At 38.7% G+C, this 21181-nt stretch overlaps 1 protein-coding gene across 1 annotated transcript in view; it reads right to left on the minus strand.

Moving 5' to 3' along the window:
- Positions 1 to 21181, minus strand: part of LOC106091921 (protein Wnt-5) — a 515558-nt gene that overhangs the window by 36992 nt on the left and 457385 nt on the right. Inside the window, exon 6 of the mRNA XM_059370462.1 lies at positions 20320 to 20637. Within this exon, the coding sequence (XP_059226445.1) occupies positions 20320 to 20637 (318 nt within the window). The remainder of the gene's footprint in view (positions 1 to 20319; positions 20638 to 21181) is intronic.

Consider the following 21181-nt stretch of genomic DNA (forward strand, 5'->3'; position numbering starts at 1 on the left):
TTTCAGTTCATAACCTGATATAGCTCCCATATAAACCCATCTGCTGATTTTTTTCTTGAGCCCATATAGGTTGCAATTCTTATCATTATAATCTGCTTCCTTATAATGTGATGCAGGGTAAAGAACTTGTTTGACCTATAATGAGATGCCGGGCAAAGAACTTGGCAAATGCGAAGGTATTTGTGGTTCGATTTCCATTTTTATACCCACCATCATAGGATAGGGGGTATACTTATTTAGTCATTCCGTTTGCAATACATGGAAATATCAACTTCCGACCATACAAGGCATATACGTTTCGGATAGTCATGAAACTCTAAGACGATTTAACGATGCCCGCGTGTCTGTTCGTCCGTCTGTTGTAATCACTCTACAGCTTTCAAAAATTGAGATATTGAGCTGAGAATTGATACAGATACGTCTTTTTGCTGCACGCAGCGTAAGTTTTTAAACGGGCACACTCGAACCATATATAGATATAGCTGCCACGTAGACCATCTGCCTACTGAGGGTCTGAAAGCCATAAAAGCTGCATTTATTACTCGATTACGCTAAAATTTGAACATTGAGTTGTTTTAAGCCACCCGATATCTGACCTCAATATGGTTCAGATCGGACCATATTTAGAAATAGCTGCCATATATAGACCGACCTATCGATAAAGAGTATGGAACCCATAAATGCTGCATTTATTACTCGATTTCGCTGAAATTTTAACCAATGAATCTTGTTAAGCATCCCGACACCCAACTTAAAAATGAATCAGATTGGACTATATTTAGATATAGCTGCCATGTAGGCCGATCTGCCGATTAAGGGTCTGAAGCCCATAAAAGCTGCATTTATTATCCGATTTCACTAAAATTGTTCACATATCATTTGGTATAACTTCCAAAAACTGTGCCAATTATGATCTAAATCGGTTTATAACCTGATAAATCGGTTTATAACCGTGCCATGGTGATGGTTGATATAAAAAGATCCTCTGATTTCACTTTATATAGCTTCTAAAAGCCTTAGCCTTTTTATGAGCAAATTGATTAAAAACAAGTAAGTGTCAAGTTCCGCCGGGTCGAATCTTATATACCCTCCCCCATGGACTTTCCCGATATCTCATTATCAAGGATAATGGGTAAGAACTGCTATGATATTGGAGCTATATCAGGTAAATGAACCGATTCGGATCATTCTTGGCTCGGATGTTGGTAACCATTGTCTCGGATGTTGGTAAGAATTGCATCCCACAGGGGGTCAAGAAGTAAAATCGGTGAATATAGCACCTATATCAGGTTATGGACCGATTCAGACCATATTTGGTATGTTAAAATTCATAGAAAAAGTCACTGTCCAAAATTTCAGCCAAATCAGATAAGAATTACGTCCTTAAGAGTCTCAAGAAGAATAATCGGGAGAATGGTTTATATGGGAACTAAAATATATGCAAATTTGCCCTTGAACATTCCATTAAGGAACAGGGCCAAACTTCTTACATATCAATGAGTAATGTCCACTTTGGAGAGAATTTTTTCCGTGGCTTTTTTACACCATTTTTTCAAATTGTTTTCATGTTATCGCCAGGATTCGAACTAGGTGTTAAGTGTCATAGGTGGGCATGCCAACCCCTGCGATACGGTGGCCTCCATATGGTAACTATATCAGATTTTAGACCCATACGGACCATACTTGGCACGTACGTTTGAGTCATAGTTAAAGTCACTGTGCAAAATTTCACCCAAATCCGATAAGAATTACTCTCAAAAATTAAAATCGAGAGATTGGTTTATATGGGAGCTATTTTAGGTTATGGGCCGAATATTTAGAAGGCCTTAGGAGAAGTCGTTTAGAAGGCCTTAGGAGAAGTCGTTGTGCAAAATTTCAGGCAAGAACTGCTCCTTTTGGGAGTTCAAGAAGTTCAATCGGAAGATCGTTGTATATGGGAACATTGACCGATATGACCCATTTACAATTCCAACCCGACCTACACTTAAAGAGTGTATTTGTGCAAAATGTCAAGCGCCTTGTTTTACTCCTTCGAAAGTTTGCGTGCTTTCCACATACAGACAGACGTACGGACATGGGTAGATAGACTTAAACTGTCAAAGCGATCAAGAGGGGTCTTAAACCATGGGGTCTTAGACCAATATTTCAATGTGTAACACATGGAATGGTGATGTTAGTATATCCCCATACTATGTTGGAAACAAAAGAAAACACAAGCCGAAGAATATATGGCCGAAAAGCAAACGCGGTAAATAAACTAAAAAAAAAACACCCAAAGGGTAACAAGTAGTCGGTTCAACAAAATGATGTACAGAGAGAGTCTAATATACGGTCCTGCTCAAGGATAGAGGTGCGTGCAAAAGAATGAATTATCAGCTGGAAGTACAATTAACACATTTATGAATGGAAGTCCGTGTAGTTCATACGGCTACCGCGAGCAAGTTTGAATCTGCCAATACATTGGAACCATTTTCGCAGACTTGGCTACACATCTCAATCGAAACAATCTCTTTTTCCCGTTCAATGTAGGCACTGAGCTCTTCCAAAGTAGTCGGCTTGTTGACATAGACAAATGACTTGACGTAGCCCCAAAGAATATAGTCTAGAGATGTAAAACCGCAAGTACGAGGCGACCAACCGACTGGACCATTTCTTAGAATAACATGCTCATCAAACTAACTATTCAATAAATCGATTGTAACGTGCGCTATGTGGCTTGTGGCAGCGTCCTGTTGAAACCACATGTCGTTCAGGTCCATGCTTTACAATTTTGGCCAAAAATAAACAAAGAGCATGGTGCGGTATCGTTGTCCATTCATGGTTACTTGACGATTGACAACATCGATGAAGAAGCACAGCCCAATGACGTTGCCAGCATGTAAACAGTTATTATTTGTGGATTAAGTGATGTTTCGTAAAGCGCACTTGCCATTTCACCTGACATATTTTGCATTGAGGTAAAAATGAAGATGATTTTACACTTAAAGTAGTGGTCGCTGACTCTGGATTCCGGAAGCAAATATTTTATGAATTGCAGATGTTATTCGTTCGTGTACTTTACCATGATGAAAATGATGAGTTTACTGAATAAATTGAAAGTGACTGTTCGATGATTAGGATAAGAAAGCGTCTACAAATACACAGTAGATACACAATACAAATGCTAGCCTTTCATAACATCGTTATCCCAACATGCCAACGGAAAGCAATAAAATTTGCTCATTCCTTCAAAGTCCTTATTTTATTTTTAAATACAAACTTATTGCCTTTGGTTAGCTCCTTTTCGCAATGGTCACAGTTACGTCTGGTCAATTATTTATCCCAATCCAAATGGCATTCGTTTTTTTTTTATCCCCATAACCAAAAACTTATATAAATGTAAATTCATTCATATGCACATGTTTGCCAATTATTTTTCAAAAAGATTTTCAAAGATGTACTCCAAAAAAAAAAGACTGACAAACTAACGCAACGACATTTGTGACAACATTCGGTCGTTTGAAACGATTTTGATTGGCAAACACATTGAGCACTTTAGCGAATGTAGCATTCCAAACTTCAGTCAATATTTCATTAAACTCTAAAGTGATTTTATTTGATCTTTTCATTTGAGCCAACGTCGTGTTTCAATCTCCACCCCCCCCCCCCACCCCTTTTGTCCCTACAACTGTTGTATTTCTCCCACTAGACAGGCAATCATAGAAATTGCTCTAAAAAGTCAAGAGACAAATATTACTTCCGCCATTTCCTGATGATGTTGGCGGTGTCCAACGCTACGAAAGTGGTTGCCAAACGGATGTTGTAGTTTGTCATTGTATTCTATATTTTTATAGCTTTTTTTTTAGGAAACATACAGTTGTTAAGGGTAGTTGGCCGCGTTGTTATGATTTGTTCTGTTTTTTCTATGCTGGAAATTTTCTTTGAGGATATCGTGTCAACATATGTCATGACTTTTTATGGTCCCAACTGGAACTGGACGACTACATGTGTTGGTGAAATAGTTTCTAACGTTTTTCATAACTGCCCTTTGTAACATTTGGTAGAGGGATTTCTGTAACGAGGGTGGTTATGAAAGTTACAAAAGCAAGTAGACTAAGAAAATCACTTTGGAAACAGTTTTGCCACCTTGCACGTCAGAATCAAAAATGTATAAAATGGCTTCCTTGAAAGTTTCACTGTGTAGGAATAAAAGGTTTTGCCGAGATTGGCAAACAATTAGTTGTACGAAACCCGCCAAATTGGTCCATGCCTAAATTCATTACAAGTATCTTCAGCTTATTCTTAGCTCCCCCCTCGTTTCTGCAGATTGAGGGAGGCTGCGGGGTACAATATGTCGCTTTGGCGACAGTTTAACTAAACTCTGGCGGTTGCCATATACTAAGTGTGGCCAAACCTTACCATCATCCAGCGAAAACATTTGATGATGAGAATACCAGATAGATATGTATCCAGTTACCCTGGCCACAACTATGTAGCGGCTACAACACACAAAAAACAGGACATTCACACTGACGCAGCCAAATTACTTTTTGTCCACAGCATGTTGTGGTGTCAATTTATGTTCTGTTGCTACTTTGATACGTATGTAGTATTTAGCTTAGACATTTGGCCATGGTGAATGCTGGAGGAGGAGTAGGGTCAAACAAGCCAATGTTTCATGTAATAGTTCCTTGGAGACCTTGGAGTTATGATATTTTTTTTTATGTGTTGTTTTCATTTAATGGAATGAACATTTTTTTGTTGTGGTTTAGCATTATGCATTGCTGGAATTTTAAATAAGAGACAAAAAAAAAAAAAAAATCCGATTTGATTGCATGGAAACGTAACTAAAAATGTTTGATTAAAAAAAAAAATTAATGAAGCCAGGGGACACAAAGGTGAGGGGTTAGGTGGTGTAACATTTCATTTCATATGTAAAGAAAGTTTGTACAATTAACTGCCACTATAATCTAACCTCGATTTATATTTCGAGGTGCTACTCTCCAACTCCATCCTGCGTTGCAGGGTATACAAATGATTTTATACCCACCACAGGAGAGGGGTATACTTTTCTAGTCATTCCTTTTGAAGCACCTCGATATATTTATATGCGATCCCATAACGTAAAAATATTCTTGATCGTCTCGACATTGTGAGTTGACCTAGCCATGATAAGGCTCGAACGCGTAAAGCCAGACGGTTGCAATTTTGCGTAGATACTTCTTAATGATGTAGGGGCAAATGGAGCATATCGTTTCAGATTTGGATATAGCTACTATATATACCGATCTCCAGATTTGACTTCTTTAACCATTGTAAGCCACAATTTTTGTACGATTTGGCTGAAATTTTGCATGTAGTATTCTTTTAGAACTTCCAATGTGACAAGTACGTTCCAAATCGGTCGATAACCTGATATAAGTTTATGGCATACCACCCAACCAATATCACTGCTACCACAGTCTGAGTGTGCAACTCACCATTCGGTATTTGCACTGCTCTCATGCTTTGAATTGCAGAGCATGTGCAGACCGAATATACACGGATAAAAATAATTTAGAAAAACAACCAATTTGGTCGAAAAAACAACTACGAAAGTTGTTAATTTTCCTGAAACAATTTATTTCGAATCTCAATGACCCAAAGTACAATTTGTTGTTGAAATGCACTCTTTACAAGCCAACATATAATAACAACAACAACAATATATCCATAAGCTAGGCAAAAAATCATGTAACCAGCCAACGCCTGTGCTTTGCTTCGGGTGGTGGTGTTTTTGTTTTCTTTGTTCGGCTCGCGCTGCTTTTCTGTCTCGTTCATTTTACTCTACTGTTGCCCTTAAAAACCAATTTTAATAATTTTGGTGCTGCAGAATATTGAACTCATACTCATGATCTCATGTTTGGTAGTTTGGCACGCATCATCTAGCCTACCGACATCATCTTCTTTATGGTGAAATAAATCAGTAATTACTGCTGCATAGTAATGAGTGTCTCAATTAATTAAATTTAAAAAAAGGTAAAAACCATTCTAAGAAATTTTTTTCTAAATACGAAATTCATATTTTTTTTATGCTGAATTTTCCAAAAGAAGTTTAAGAGAAAAAAAAATTTTGTCTACCAAGTCACTTGTAGAGATTTACTTTCGCACTTCAACAAATATAGTTTTCGATTCAATGCTAAAATTCTTTGAGAATTTAAAGTTTTACATACAAATTTGGTACTTAGTTTTTTCTAAGGGACTTTTTTTCTGTGTATAGTGGAATCAATGATATTGGTTAGGTGGTGTATCATTAACTTGTAGCTCCCATATAAACCGATGTCTCGGTTTGAAGCCGTAATTTTTGTCCGATTTAGCTAAAATTTTGCACTTAGTGTTCGGTTACGACTTCTAACAACTGTTCCAAGTACGGTTCAAAACGATTTTTAAGTTGATATAGCTCCCATATAAACCGATATCTCGATTAATCTTGTTCGGATTCGGAGCTTTAATTTTTGCCTTGTTTGGCATAAAATCCCTTCCCTTCAACTCAATTTGTTTTGCATACATGTTGTCACATGCGGGGACGATTTTGAGACCACGCTTTGCTCATTTCATGTACCGACCGTGTATGTACACCAACCTTATGTTTAAATGACTTTTAAATCATTTATGTGCATACACGGCTGTTGGGCAATGTGGATCCATCCAATCATGGAATGGATGGAACACAGGTTCGATTCTCAGCAATTTCAAAAAAACTGCACTGGACGATGTCAGAGTGTAAACACCTATGGACAGTTTTGAACCTTTTGTTCACAAAAAAGGGCAAAAAATATGCATAACAAAAATAAATAAGATAGGTCAAAATTTTGACATGGCCCACATATAGCGGTAGCATTCGATTTTACCTTTTTTGTAGGTTTTAGCTGTATTTTTCAATTTCTTTTTAATTGACTTCTCAGGGAGAAAAAAATAGCGAACTAAAAATTATCAATATATGTCCATGTTTTAACATAGTCCATATATAGCGGTATCGCCCGAATTCATCTACTTTGAAGGTGACTTTCAACAATGTCGGCATTTTGGCTTCTCAAAAAGCCAAAAATTATCAAGATAATTAACTACATATTGTTGTCTCTGGAAGAAAAAGGGATAAAAATGGTCACATATGCAGATGACGTGGCTGTAAAATGAAATTTCCCTTCACTCTTATGGCGATTTCGACTGTGAAAAAAATGTTAGCCGCTGATTTTAAGTTCGACATTCTCCACCGTAGACTTAGCACGGTGTAATTTAGGTTAGATGGAAAAGAGGGTGCAGATATTAATCCGCCCCATGCCACTATGGACATACACCTAAGCCAGTAAACGGCTTGATGTGTGCTCAAAATATTATAAAGTAACCTCTAAAAAGAAAATTTGAATTTGGGAATTCCGGCGTAATTACCAAATTCCTAACTGTTTTCAATATCACTCCCCTAAGTTGGTTCATGTCTGGTATTGTGTCCCCACCTAAGTGCCGGTATATGTTAGACGCGAAAGCCGGGCAATGACAAAGAAAACGCTCCAACGCCTCATCATCTTCCCCACATGCCCTACACATGCTATCACTTGCCGCACCAATTTTACATAAGTGAGCTCGTAGTCCTATGTGTCCCGTTATTATACCAATAGCTATACTGACCTCCTAGCACGGTGTAAGAAATGCAACATTTTTCCACTCTCTGCAGGCAACACCATTACAAACGAACACTACACCCGGTGGTGGGGTTAAATTTTTTTTTGGACAAACGATCACAAAATTTCGATTTCAGTGCAGCATGTCGAAAAAATTTTACACTTTTTCGAAAATCACCATTAGGGATGAACTTAGGAAAACCTTCCGTATGACGGCAGTAATGGGCTACCGATAGTGGTCTAGGCACAAATCCGTCGGAAGACTGAAATTGCTCTTTTGCAGTAGGAGATACAAGTTACCCACAGTGGATCCTGTCTCCTTGGGAGGAGAGAAACTTCCATTTATTGAAAGCGCAAAATACCTCTGTGCTTTGCTGGGCAGGATATAAAACTTTAAATGGAACATTTTGGAAAGGACAAGAAAGGCAACTCTTGCCCTAATCAGCGTATACTGCAGTTGTCAGTGCTACAATGCTATATGGTATAGTGGTCTGGTGGATGACGCTTCAAAAGTCAACCTACTGTTCAATACTTAGCCGATTCCAAAGGATGGCTTGTTTGTGCATCACAGACGCACTGAATTTAATATTACCCCTAATGCCTCTGGATATTGTGGCTAGACAAATTGCTGCGACCACTGCTGTGAGGCTAAGGGAACTTTCTCTTTGGTCATGCGGCAGCTACGGACATTGTGTTATCCTTGATGCAGTGTGGATTATACATTGCTTGAGTTGCTTTTTGATAACAGGTACTGTAACACTACTCCTTATAGGGCTGATTGTTACCACAATGTCCCTAGTAATAGAAGTTACATGGACTTTTATACGGACGGTTGCAAACTAGACGACCAACTGGGCTTTGGTGTATTGTGAAGAACTAGGACCTAAGAACTAGGTCATATCAAGAAGATTACCCGACCACTGTAATATGTATATTGTATGTATCTCATAGAGATGGCTGAACAATTCAAAATTTGCGTGTTTTGGGTGCCAAAATTATGTGAGCAGAACTTGAAGAGTTCTAACGCTTTGGTGTCACAGGCTAGAAAAGACGTCTCAGTCATTGCATTCGCCATGAGAGGTCACTGTCGGATCCGACAAAATGCTGACAGGCTGATGGATTCTAGTTAGCAATTTTGCAGAAGCGGTGGTGGCAGTTAGATTTGTATACCCTCCAAAATAGGATGGGGGTATACTAATTTCGTCATTCTGTTTGTAACTCCTCGAAATATTCGTCTAAGGTCCAATAAAGTATATATTGGTTGCCCAAAAAGTAATTGCGGATTTTTTAAAATAAAGTAAATGCATTTTTAACAAAACTTAGAATGAACTTTAATCAAATATACTTTTTTTACACTTGTTTTCTAAAGCAAGCTAAAAGTAACAGCTGATAACTGACAGAATAAAGAATGCAATTACAGAGTCACAAGCTGTGAAAAAATTTGTCAATGCCGACTATATGAAAAATCCGCAATTACTTTTTGGGCAACCCAATATATTCTTAATCGTCATGATATTTTAAGTCGATCTAGCCATGTCCGCCCGTCTGTCTGTCGAAAGGACGCTAACTTTCAAAGGAGTATAGCTATCCGCTTGAAATTTTGCACATATACTTCTTATAAGAGTAGGTCGTTTGGGATTGTTAATGTTAATAGCTGCCATATACACCGATCTGGGGTCTTGACTTTTTGAGCCTTTAGAGGGCGCAATTTCTATCTGATTTGGCTGAAATTTTGCATGAGGTGTTTTGTTATGACTTCCAACAACTGTGCCAAATATGGCTCAAATCGGTCCATAACCTGATATAGCTGTCATATAACCTGATCTGGGATCTTGACTTCTTGAGCCTCAAGAGGGCGTAATTATTATCCGATTGGGATGAAATTTTGTACAACGGCTTCTCCTTCGACGGCATGACCTTCAATGTACGTATCAAATATAGTCTGAATCGTATCAAACAGAGTCTGATGGTTTAATAAAATATTTTGCTTTTTTGCATAACGTATTTCTTTGAGTGTATCTTTCCAAAATTTTCAACTTGAAACATGTATATTGATATGGCTTCATTTACAAAAAAAAAAAAAAATACAATTCCAATAATTTAATGAATAATGTTTTCCTTTGCTTTTAAGTCCTTCAACAACCTAAGCAATTTAAACCCAATTGAATTTACTTTAACATTTTGTGAACACAAATATTCATGGAAAAATAGTTTTACTACGAAAAACTTACATTCTAGCAAAGAAATATTTTCTTACTTTGTAGGCAGCAAAGCCTGCAACATTCTTCGGTTACCATTGCTTTACATTTGTAGAATGTACAAATAGAAATGAAAAGACCAATCACCTGTTGAATGTTTAACAATTTGTTGGCAAAACAAGGAAAAATTAAATTCCTACCTATAAACAAATGTTTCAGCAAAATAAGCTCAATAAGTTCAAAAGAAAAATGTACATAAATTGAAAATTATATTACGAAAATATTGTGAAAACTAAAAAATATTGTCTACGTAAATATTTGCAAATGGCAATTGAAATACAATGCAATGATTGCATGTGGGAAATTCCCCAACAAATCTACAGGAAATGTGGGAAACCAAATTTGTTTACAAGTAAAACATCAAGGAACGACAGAGTACTCATCGGAGAGTATGGACCTATTAAGGTTTTATATCAATGAAGAGAGATCTTCGTTATATAATCCTGTCCGAACCGCGTGCCTTGGAGCTACAGCTACTAAACGAGAAGTATTACAAGACCAAAGATTTAAAAGGTAATTTTTGACACAATGGAGGCACCATTAGTAAAGGGTTGAACCCCTGCTGAAAATTTTATCTGATATTTGCGCCAGGATTCAAACGAACTCGATCAGCACTATTGTCAGACATTCTGATCTATTTGCCATGCTGGCCTTCATCTTATACATAAAAATGAATTTGAGTGCTTGTTTGTCTGTCCCCTATAGACCCAAAAACGGCTGAACCGATTTTCTTGAAATTTTCACAGATGGTGCATAATGATACCGTGATGAAAATTGGGTACTACATTTCTATATCCACCACTGAAGGATGGGGGTATATATTAATTTTGTCATTCCGTTTGCAACACATCGAAATATCCATTTCCGACCCTATAAAGTATATATATTCTTGATCAGCGTAAAAATCTAAGACGATCTAGACATGTCCGTCCGTCTGTCTGTTGAAATCACGCTACAATCCCTCAAAATAGAGATATTGAACTGAAATTTTACACAGATTCTTTTTTTGTCCATAAGCAAGTTAAGATCGAAGATGGGCAATATCGGATTATATCTTGATATAGCCCCCATATAGACCGATCCGCCCATTAAGGGTCTTAGGCCCATAAAATCCACATTTATTATCCGATTTTGCTGAAATTTGGGACAGTGAGCTGTGTTAGGCCCTTCGACATCCTTCGTCGTTTTGGATCAGATCGGTTCAGATTTGGATATAGCTGCTATATTGACCGATCCTCCGATTTTGGGTCTAAGGCCCATAAAAGCCACATTTATTATCCGATTTCGCTGAAATTTGGGACAATGAGTTGTGTTAGGCCCTTCGATATCCTTCGTTAATTTGGACCAGATCGGTTCAGATTTGGATAAAGCTGCCATATAGACCGATTTCTTGATTTAAGGTTTTGGGCCCATAAAATGCTCATTTATTATCCGATGTCGCCGAAATTTAGGACAGTGAGTTAAGTTAAGCCCCTTGACATACTTCTGCAATATCGCACAGACCGGTCCAGATTTGGATATAGCTGCCATGTAGACCGATATCTCGAAATTTGATACATTGACTTATGTTAGGCTTTTCGACATCCGTGTCGTATATGGTTCAGATCGGTTTATTTTTAGATATAGCTACTGTACTTATTAGTATTTGGTCCAAATCGGAACATACTTTTGTATAACTAATATGGGACATAAGGTATGAAATTTTCACCGAATTTTGATGAAAGGTGGTTTACATATATACCCGAGGTGGTGGGTATCCAAAGTTCGGCCCGGCCGAACCTAACGCCTTTTTAGTTGTTTGATATCTAAAGGGGGCCGGACCCTCCCCCTTATCCAATTTTCAGCGAAATTAAGCGAATCTCTGTGTGCCGTCTAATAGTAACCTTAAAAGAAAAATTTGGTATATAAATTTCGGATGGGGTACCTAGGGGGCCGCCCCACCCCCAAAACCTACCAAATATATGTAAAGACCAATCACGACAATATGGGACTTAAATGAAAGGTATTTAAGATTAGAAAACTTATCTGATATCCAATTGTCGAACCAAGTGTTTGGGGGACCACCCCAACCTCCAAAACACCCCTAAATCGGACATATTTACCGACCATGGCAATATGGGACTTAAATGAAAGGTATTTAGGAGTAGAATACGAATTTGACATCCAAATGTGGGACCAAGTTCCTGGGGGTCCTCCCCTTCCCTAAAACACCCCCCACATAGGACTTACTTTCTGACCATGGCAATATTGGTCTCAAATAAAAGGTATATGGGTGTAGAATACGAATCTGATAACTTAATGTGGAACCCAATGTTTGGGGGCGCCCCTCTCCCAATAGAGGCTTCAAACAGGATAAATTTGCGATCATAGCAAAATGGGTCTCAAATGAAAGGTCTTTGGCAATAAAGCACGAATCTGATATCATTATTCAGGAAAAAGTGTATATGGGGTCAATAACACAACCTAAATAGGACGTATTTGCTGACAGTTGCAATATAGGGCTCAATTAAGAGGTATTTTAGAGTAGAACACGAATCTGATAGATATTTTCAGAGCCAAGTCTCTGAGTGCCGCCCCATCCCCCAAAACACCCCCAAATCGAACATGTCTGCCGACTATAGAAATATGGGGCTCAAATGAAAGGTTTTTGGGAGTAGACCACGAATCTGAAGTCAACATTCGGTACCAACTGTCTAGGGGACGTGCCACCCTCATAACAACCCTCAAATAGGACGTGTTTGCTCGCCATGAAAATTTCGGTCTTAAAGAGAGTGGAGCTCGATATTTATAGTTTTTAGGGCCCATACCCCAAGCTGGAGAGAGATCATAAATCGAATTTAATATCCAATTTTGAGACCAATGGCAATATGGGGTTCAAATTAATGATATTTGTAAGTACAGCATGATTCTGATATATTTTCAGGGCTAATTGTTTGGGGAACTAGCCCTCTCCCCAAAATACACCTAAATCGGACATATTTACCAACCAAGGCAGCGTTGGGCTCAAATGAAAGATATTGAGGAGTAGAGCCTGAAATTGATATCGAATTTAGGGACCAATTGTTTGGGGGTACCCTTTCCCCAAAATAAACAGCAATTATTTACTAACCATCGGAATATGGGGCTTACATAAAGGTATTCGCCGCCCCTTTCCCAAAACCCCACACAAAGAGTACAAATTTACCAATATGTGGCTCAAGTGAAAAGGTATTTGAGATTACAAAACGAATTTGATAACCTACTTTGGGGCCAAGTGTTGGAGGGACGCCTCATCCCATAAACTCCCCTTAAACCAATGGAAATATGGGTCTTCAATAAATGGTATGATTTATTAGAGTAGGGCTAAGTGTCTGGGGAACCACCTCACCTCCGAAAAAAACCGCTAAATCTGACATACATATTTACCGATCATGGCAATATGGGACTCAAATGAAAGTCATTTGGGAGTAGCGCCCGAAACTTAAACCCACTTTCAGGACCAAGATTCTGGTCCTGAAATTGACTTGACATTATGGGGTTCAAACAAAACCGTGTTCTAACACGATGTTGATATTATTTCAGGGTCTGCCCCCTAAACTCAATTCACACCTGCCATGTTTGCCTACCAAATAATAGGTTTTTGGGAGTAGGCAACGAATTTGATATCTAATTTTGAGGCCAAGTGTTTGGGAGTCATTTCACCCCATTAACTCCCCTAAACCAATGGCAATTGGGGCTCAAATCTGATAACTGTTTTATGGCCAAGTGTTTCAGGGACGACTCACCTCATAAACCTCCCCTAAAACACACATATATACCGACTATAGCAATATGTTGCTCAAATGTGGTTTTTGGGAGTAGAGTATGAATCTTATATCCACTTTCGGGGCTAAGGGTTTCGCTACTCCAATCCACTAGCAAAACCAAAAGAATTAAGTAGATCTAACATCCAAACTTTAATGGGCGGACCTTCCCCTCACCCTATCTTCAAAAACCCTGATCTGGGAGATGGGTGGGGTGATTAAAGCGAAATTTAGTTTGTTTATAATAACTTGAAAACAGAAATTTGGTTTACAAATGGAAACATAGGCTAATAATGACAATATTAGACTCAAATGAAAGGTATTTGAGACTAGAGCACGAAACAGACACAGGCGGGTCCACCTCACCACCAAAAACACCCTTATTCCGGACGTATTCACCGGCCATAGCAGTTTAAGGTTCAAATATAAGAAAGTTTGGAAGTAAAGCACCAATATGATATCCATATTGGGGCAAAATATCTGAAAGGCCGTACCAGCACCTCCATACAGGACTTATTTGCTGACCATGCCAGTATAGGGCTCATATAAAATAAGAGAGTGAAAGTAGGCGCAGCGGAACGGGCCCTGTCCAGCTAGTAACCTTATAAAGCTCACATGTAAACTGAGTTTCAGATATCACTTCAAGAACACCTAATCCACATGGGTTTAAAGTCAAAGTGAAAGTGAACTTCTGTTATGACTTCCAGCGATCAGATATTCCCTCGAAGATATTGCTAGATTGAATGATCTTTAAGATCTCATGTTAATAATAGAGGCTAGGCAACAACCACACTATCCATATTTTAAAATTTTTAAAAGTAATAAAGAAAATTCCATCTTCGCCTCCTTTTTGTTCTGGAATTACCCATTTTCACTTTGTTGATTTAACGTAGATATATATGTTGATATTTCATTTCGTTTTGCATTCATACATTCGGACTCACACACATACCTCGGTACTACAAAGCAAAATATTTTTGTGTCATATATTCGCCTGTGAACATAAATCGTTATATGGCAATTTAATCTGTTTCAATTTACACAAAATAGCTACAACAGAGCACTGCCGAGGGAGAGGAAATAAGAAAAGCAGCCCCAGGCTAGGCAGTAACAACAAAAAATCAGGAATTTAAATGATAAACAAACACACACAGATGTTTTTTGTGTATGCATGTGAATACACGTGATTGTATGTGTGTTTGGAGTGACTTTTTACTTCAGGATATATATGTCTGCATGCGTATGGCTGGTTTTGTCCATGTAGGGGAGGAAGTTAGTGAATACACGTGTATGCCACATATCTAAATAGGGGATTGCTGTGGAATGATGACCATTAAATGGAAACCACATAAAATAGTCAGAAATTACGTAAGCAATCTGAGACATCCTTGCCTAAAGAAAAAAATTACAAGTAAAAGCTTGATCAGTTCGGCCGGGCCAAATCTTGGGAAGTTACCATCATAGATTCTGCTAAAATTGTAAACAAAAAATTTTGCCTGAAGAGCGAATTTTGGTTCTACATACCAAACTTCTGTTAAACCAGCAAAAATAAAACTTCAAGCAAAGCTAGAAACCGAAGAAGGATAATCGAGAAACCGGTTTATATGGGGGCTATATGAGGCTAAAGACTAATTTGGACTGTAGTTGGCTCAGTTTTTGGAAGTCGTTAAAGGACACCGCATCAAGAAGTACGATCGGGAGATCGTTTTATATGGGAGCTATATCAGGTTATAGACCGATTTGGACATTACTTGGCACAGTTGTTAGAAGTCGTCACAGACACTATGTGCAAAATTTTAACTAAATCGGACAAAAGATGTGTCTTCCTGGACTGAAAAAGTCAAAACGGGAGATCGGTTGAAATTAATGGACATAATTTTATTCTATATACCAAACTTCTGTCAAATCAACAAAAATTAAAGCTTCTAGGAACCGAACCCGGTTAATATGGGCGATATATCAGGTTATAGACTGATTTGGACCGTATTTGGCATAGTTGTTGGATGTCATAACAGAACAAAACATGCAAAATTTCAGCTAAATCCGGACAATAAATTTAAATCCGGAAATCGGTCTATATGGCATAACCAATTTTTGGTAATATGTCATAACCAACTCTGCACTGTTGGCAAGGGTCTTGTAACAGTAAAATAAGTTCAAAAATACGCTTTTTTTGGATTCGAGCCTTGTAGTCGGGAGATCGGTCTATATGAGATAGTCCTCTATGCCAAGTTTCAACTCAAATCTTTATTTGCAAAGTCCGTAGCGCGATAACCGCGTGACAGGCGTACGAAAAGACATGGCAAGATGGTCCTCGAGTTTTAGGACGGTAAAAAATAATATAACTTGTAGATAATGAACCTATTCGTCCTATACAAAGTTTAGGTGGATTAGGTTGCAGAGTATAGCAGAATAAATCATCCTGCAAAGTTTCAGCCAACCCCGACAAGAACTGCGCCTTGAATGGTTTCAAGAAGTAAAATCGGGAAATCGATTTTTATAACACCAACCGATTTGAGCCAACTCGGATGTGATCAACATTAATATGAAGTATTTGTGCAAAATTTGAAGCGGATAGCTTTGTTCGTTGAAAAATTAGCTTGCTATCGACAGATGGGCGGACGACATATCGTCGAATCGAAATATATACATACACTGTATGGGGTATCAAAACAATGTTTCGGAATGATATGTGGTGTACACCCCATTCTATCGTGAAGGGTATGCACATGACTATACCTTCCTTCTTTGGTAGCGAATGTGAAATATACAAAATTTACCTATTTAAAAAAAAATCCCGAGCGGCGGGTAGGACGGGAAGGGAGTTCAGAGGGGGCGCAACTGGAGCTGGAAGTCCGGAAAGTTTCGAAAAAGTGAGGAAGTCAGTTTTGCGTTCTACCCAGCGTTCAGCTCGCAAACACGAAGCTGTTAAGGGAAATTCTGACACCACTGTTCAACGAATTTTGCATCAAGACTTTAAATGTCAAGAATTAACTGAAGGCGATTTTGTTGTTTGTTTTGTTGAATTTGTTGCGAAAATATTTCCCCCACCGCTACATCTCTCTCTAAAGGCAGATTTGAGTCGGCGCGATTCTCTAATGGAGTTATTTGAAAAGTTTATTGACGGCAGTTCTCTGGCTATCACCGCCAAATCGTCTGCCTTTTCATTTCCCCTTACCCCGTTATGGCCCGGCAACTAAACCATGCCATCCTCCAAGAGAATAGTCTTGACCTTACCTTCCTGGTTGTTATTGCCCTCATTGCCATTTCAATGTCAGTAAAGAAGTTCAGACTCGACGTCCTCGCGTTAGCACCACACCACTTGTAGGACCGTATTATGGTCAGGTAGTCTAAAACAGATCTTAGTCTCTCGGTTATTAATGTAGACCATCAGTCCCACTCAGTCCTCTTGGATCCATCCGTGTAACATGATCTTCCCCTGGCAGCAGTGCCTCACACTCTACCTCAAGTGTAGTCTCAGGTATCCGATCGGAAACCTCTTTCATTCAATCCAGGTTTCCTATCGTTGTTAGTACCACACCACCTCCCGCATTCCGTGATTGCTCGGATCTCCTCCAATAGGACCGTATTGTGGTCACGCAGTCTAAAACATATCTCAGTCCTTGGGTTCTCAATATAGACCCCAGGCCCACTCAGTCCTCTTTGATCCATCCGTGTAACATGATCTTCCAGATGGCATCACTAGGTACCGTCAATCCAATACTATGCCGCTGGCAGCAGTGCCTCGCACTCTACCTCAAGTGTAGTCTCAGGTATCCGAAACCTCTTTCATTCCTTCCAGGTTTCCTATCGTCGCCTCCATGGTATGAGCTGCTCACATCCTCAATCCATTCTCCCATCGTCTTAAGTCCCATAGCCGCAGTGGCAGCCTTACACTTAATCTGTATGTCAATGGTTCGGATATCTTGGTTAGTCTCCAGTAACCTAGTGAGCGTGGTCCTCATCGCTCCGCCTATGCCAAGACAATATATTCTCTGAACCTACTGTATTGAGCTTATGTTGGACTTTTTCTCCATAGCAGTCCACCAAACTACTGAGGTGTAAGTAAGTATTGGTCTAATCACGCGCTTATAGAGCCAGTGGACTATCACGTAAATAATAAGGAACTTAATTTTTTGATATCCAAGGGGGAGGTCCGGACCCTCCCCCTTTCTCTTGTGGCACTCCTAAAACACAAAACAGGCATAAAGATTTGAGATCGAAAATCATATGAGAAATGCAAAACAACAATAAGCACGTAAAAGGAAATAGGAAATTTGGATAGGGCTTAGGTTTGCGCGCTAATGGTAACCCAAAAACATGAAAGTGGTATGAAAATTTACGGCCAAATAATCTGGGGGAACGCCTCACCCCAAATCCCACCCAAACGGATATGTTTACCGAGTGGGGCAATATGGGTATCAAATGTAAGGTAATTGGAGTAGAATTCGAAACATATATAAAAATTTGGGGTCAAGTCTCAGGTTGGCCGCCCCACTCCAAAAAATATCCCCAAACGGACATATATGGGCTGATCGGGACAATATGGGACTCTTATATAAAAAATGTAGGGTCTGTTCACAGGCGGGTCCCCCACACCTAAATTATGTTCCAAATTGATATGTACGCCAAACGGGACAATATGGACTCAAGAGAAAGGTATTTGAGTGTCAAATACGAAACTTCTATAAAGATTTGGGTCAATTCCCGGGGATCGCCCTTCCCTAAAATTATGCCCCAAGTGAAGATGTATACCGGGACAATATGGTGATCTAATGAACGGTATTTGAGACTTAAATACGAATATAAATTTTTTTCAAATTTGGACCATCTTGATAGGGAACCTCAAACACTTAAGGTGGTAGAGAAGCACATCGGGCCAGCAGTACTTTATATTTGATAATGTTGTTGGGGTACTTCATATAACGGGTAAACAGTAAACTTTATGGGGCAATATATTATGGCGTGCCACTTAATCTGTATGTCTAGAATAGTCTCCAGTACTCTAGTGGGCGTGATCCTCAGCGTGATCCTATGCTAAGATAACCTGTTCTCTGAACCTGTTGTATTACCCTTACGTTGTACTTCGTCTCCATCGCAGTCCACCAATCTGCAAATGCAAATTTTGCCCATGAACATTCCACTAAGGAACAGGGGCCAACTTCTCACATATCAATGAGTGCAGTCCGATTCAAGTCTAAGCTCAATGATGAGGGCCTCCTTTTTATAGCCGAGTCCGAACGAGTCCAGTGCAACACCTCTTTGGAGGGTAAAACCACCGCTGAAATTTTTTTTTTTTGAGGCGTAACTTAGTGTTGGTCTAAGCTCGCTCCTGTAGAGCCAGTGGACTATCCTCTGATTCAGGACCCATTTAAAGTATACAGCCCGTCAAAATCTTCTATACTTGGACAATCTGAATTATCTTGCCCAAGTCTTCTGCTGAGTAGTTTTTCGATTTTGTCCAGTTATTTTTCAACTTACGGGTAAACTGTAAGCTTGAGGGGCAATATATTGGGTTGCCCAAAAAGTGATTGCGGATTATTTAAAAGAAATTAAATGCATTTTTAATAAAACTTAGAATGAACTTTAATCAAATATACTTTTTTTTAACTTTTTTTCTAAAGCAAGCTAAAAGTAACAGCTGATATCTGAGAGAAGAAAGAATGCAATTACAGAGTCACAAGCTGTGAAAAAATTTGTCAACGCCGACTATATGAAAAATCCGCAATTACTTTTTGGGCAACCCTATATGATGTCGTGCCAAAACGATTTAGAATACTTTACTTTAATTGGCTATGACAGAACATTTGTTCCACTAGCCAAACGTTCCGAAGCGTTCCAAGCGCCTCGATCTTCAATGCTCGTTTTATAATCTCTGACGACAAGTTTCAAGGTGTCTCCATTGAAAGACCAAGTGGTGACTTGTTCTTTCCATGGGGCTTTTGGTCGTCCCGGTTTGCGTGTACCACCGTGTTTGGCTTCAAAAATCTTCTTTGCTGGAGCTTCTTCATCCATTTTGACAACGATTAAGAATAGCCATACATTATATAGGGTCGCAGATCGACATTCCGAGGGGCTACTAGACTAGTATGATCTAAACCTATGGTGGTGTTTGTAAAAATATACTCTTAAGAAATATCCATAAGTATGGATCATCCCAACAGTAGTTCCCCTTTTGTTGCCTATCTCCACATCATCATCATCATCCTCATCACACTGACAACAGTCATCGGTATCTCAATGATGTGTGCTTATGACTGAGTGACTGGCGGTATAGCTAGCTGTTGATATTATTCAACAAACATATCTGTCTACTGAAGTTTATTAAATAGCATATTTGCTGGTTTGTTGTACGAGTATTCAGTGTAATTTGATTACAATTTTCAAAATTGGCTTTATTTGCATGCAATTTCCTGCTGCCTCCTGCCACCCCCTCACCTAATGCACTCAAAGTTTAATACTACAGAAATACTAGCTTGTGATTGGTTTTTCGTACGAAAAAACGATGGCACAAAAACATTGACATTTCAAAACCATTTCAAAGAAACTTTTTTTTTGGGGAACAGATTTCGTTGATGTTTTTGTTGATTACAATATTTACACGATTTGGTTTTTTTTTTTTGTTTTTGGTGAAAAACTTACCCTCCTGCCAGCTTCATTATTGTGTAAATTCATTAAACTTCTCGCTTTTGCAGCAATGCCATTTTTCCATTTGCCAGTTGTGCCAGCAACACCACCACTGGCTCCATTGCTGCCACCTGATGTGCTTTGTCCATAAGGACCACCTTCAGCGACATCGGCCAGCATGCCATTGACGGCTCGTTGATTTTTACGCTTCCTTTTGCGTTTTCCGCCACTGCTTGAACTACTGCTTCCGCTGCCACCACCACCACCACCACCATTTGTGACGCTGTCCATATTGAAAACTTTTGAATTTAAAATTTCTCGATTGATTTTTTCCTGCAAGGCAAAGTAGAGAAAACACGAATGGTAAAATATTACATACATCAATTAAAATTTTGTTTTTAATGAGAATTTTTAGGTTGGGGGAAATTTTGTTTTGTAGTAAGTCATGGTTAAAAAAAAGTTAGTTATATTAGTTTTGTAAAGCAAATTCAATATCATCAAAGTTCCCTTGAACATTGTTTTAAAGAGGTCGAAAATATTTCACTTCTTTGAGAAATGGTGATATAAGGTGAAAATAATTGGATTTTTGTTTGATGCCGAGTCTACTTGTCAGCTTTAAAGATTTCGAGAATGTAACCACACGCTAGACATATATGCTTCGCTAAAGAAAAACTTTTCACACATATTGGGTTGCCCAAAAAGTAATTGCGGAATTTTTAAAAGAAAGTAAATGCATTTTTAATAAAACTTAGAATGAACTTTAATCAAATATACTTTTTTTTACACTTTTTTTCTAAAACAAGCTAAACGTAACAGCTGATAACTGACAGAAGAAGGAATGCAATTACAGAGTCACAAGCTGTGAAAAAATTTGTCA

This window comes from Stomoxys calcitrans, chromosome 5, assembly GCF_963082655.1.
Source record: "Stomoxys calcitrans chromosome 5, idStoCalc2.1, whole genome shotgun sequence".
NCBI lineage: Eukaryota > Metazoa > Arthropoda > Insecta > Diptera > Muscidae > Stomoxys > Stomoxys calcitrans.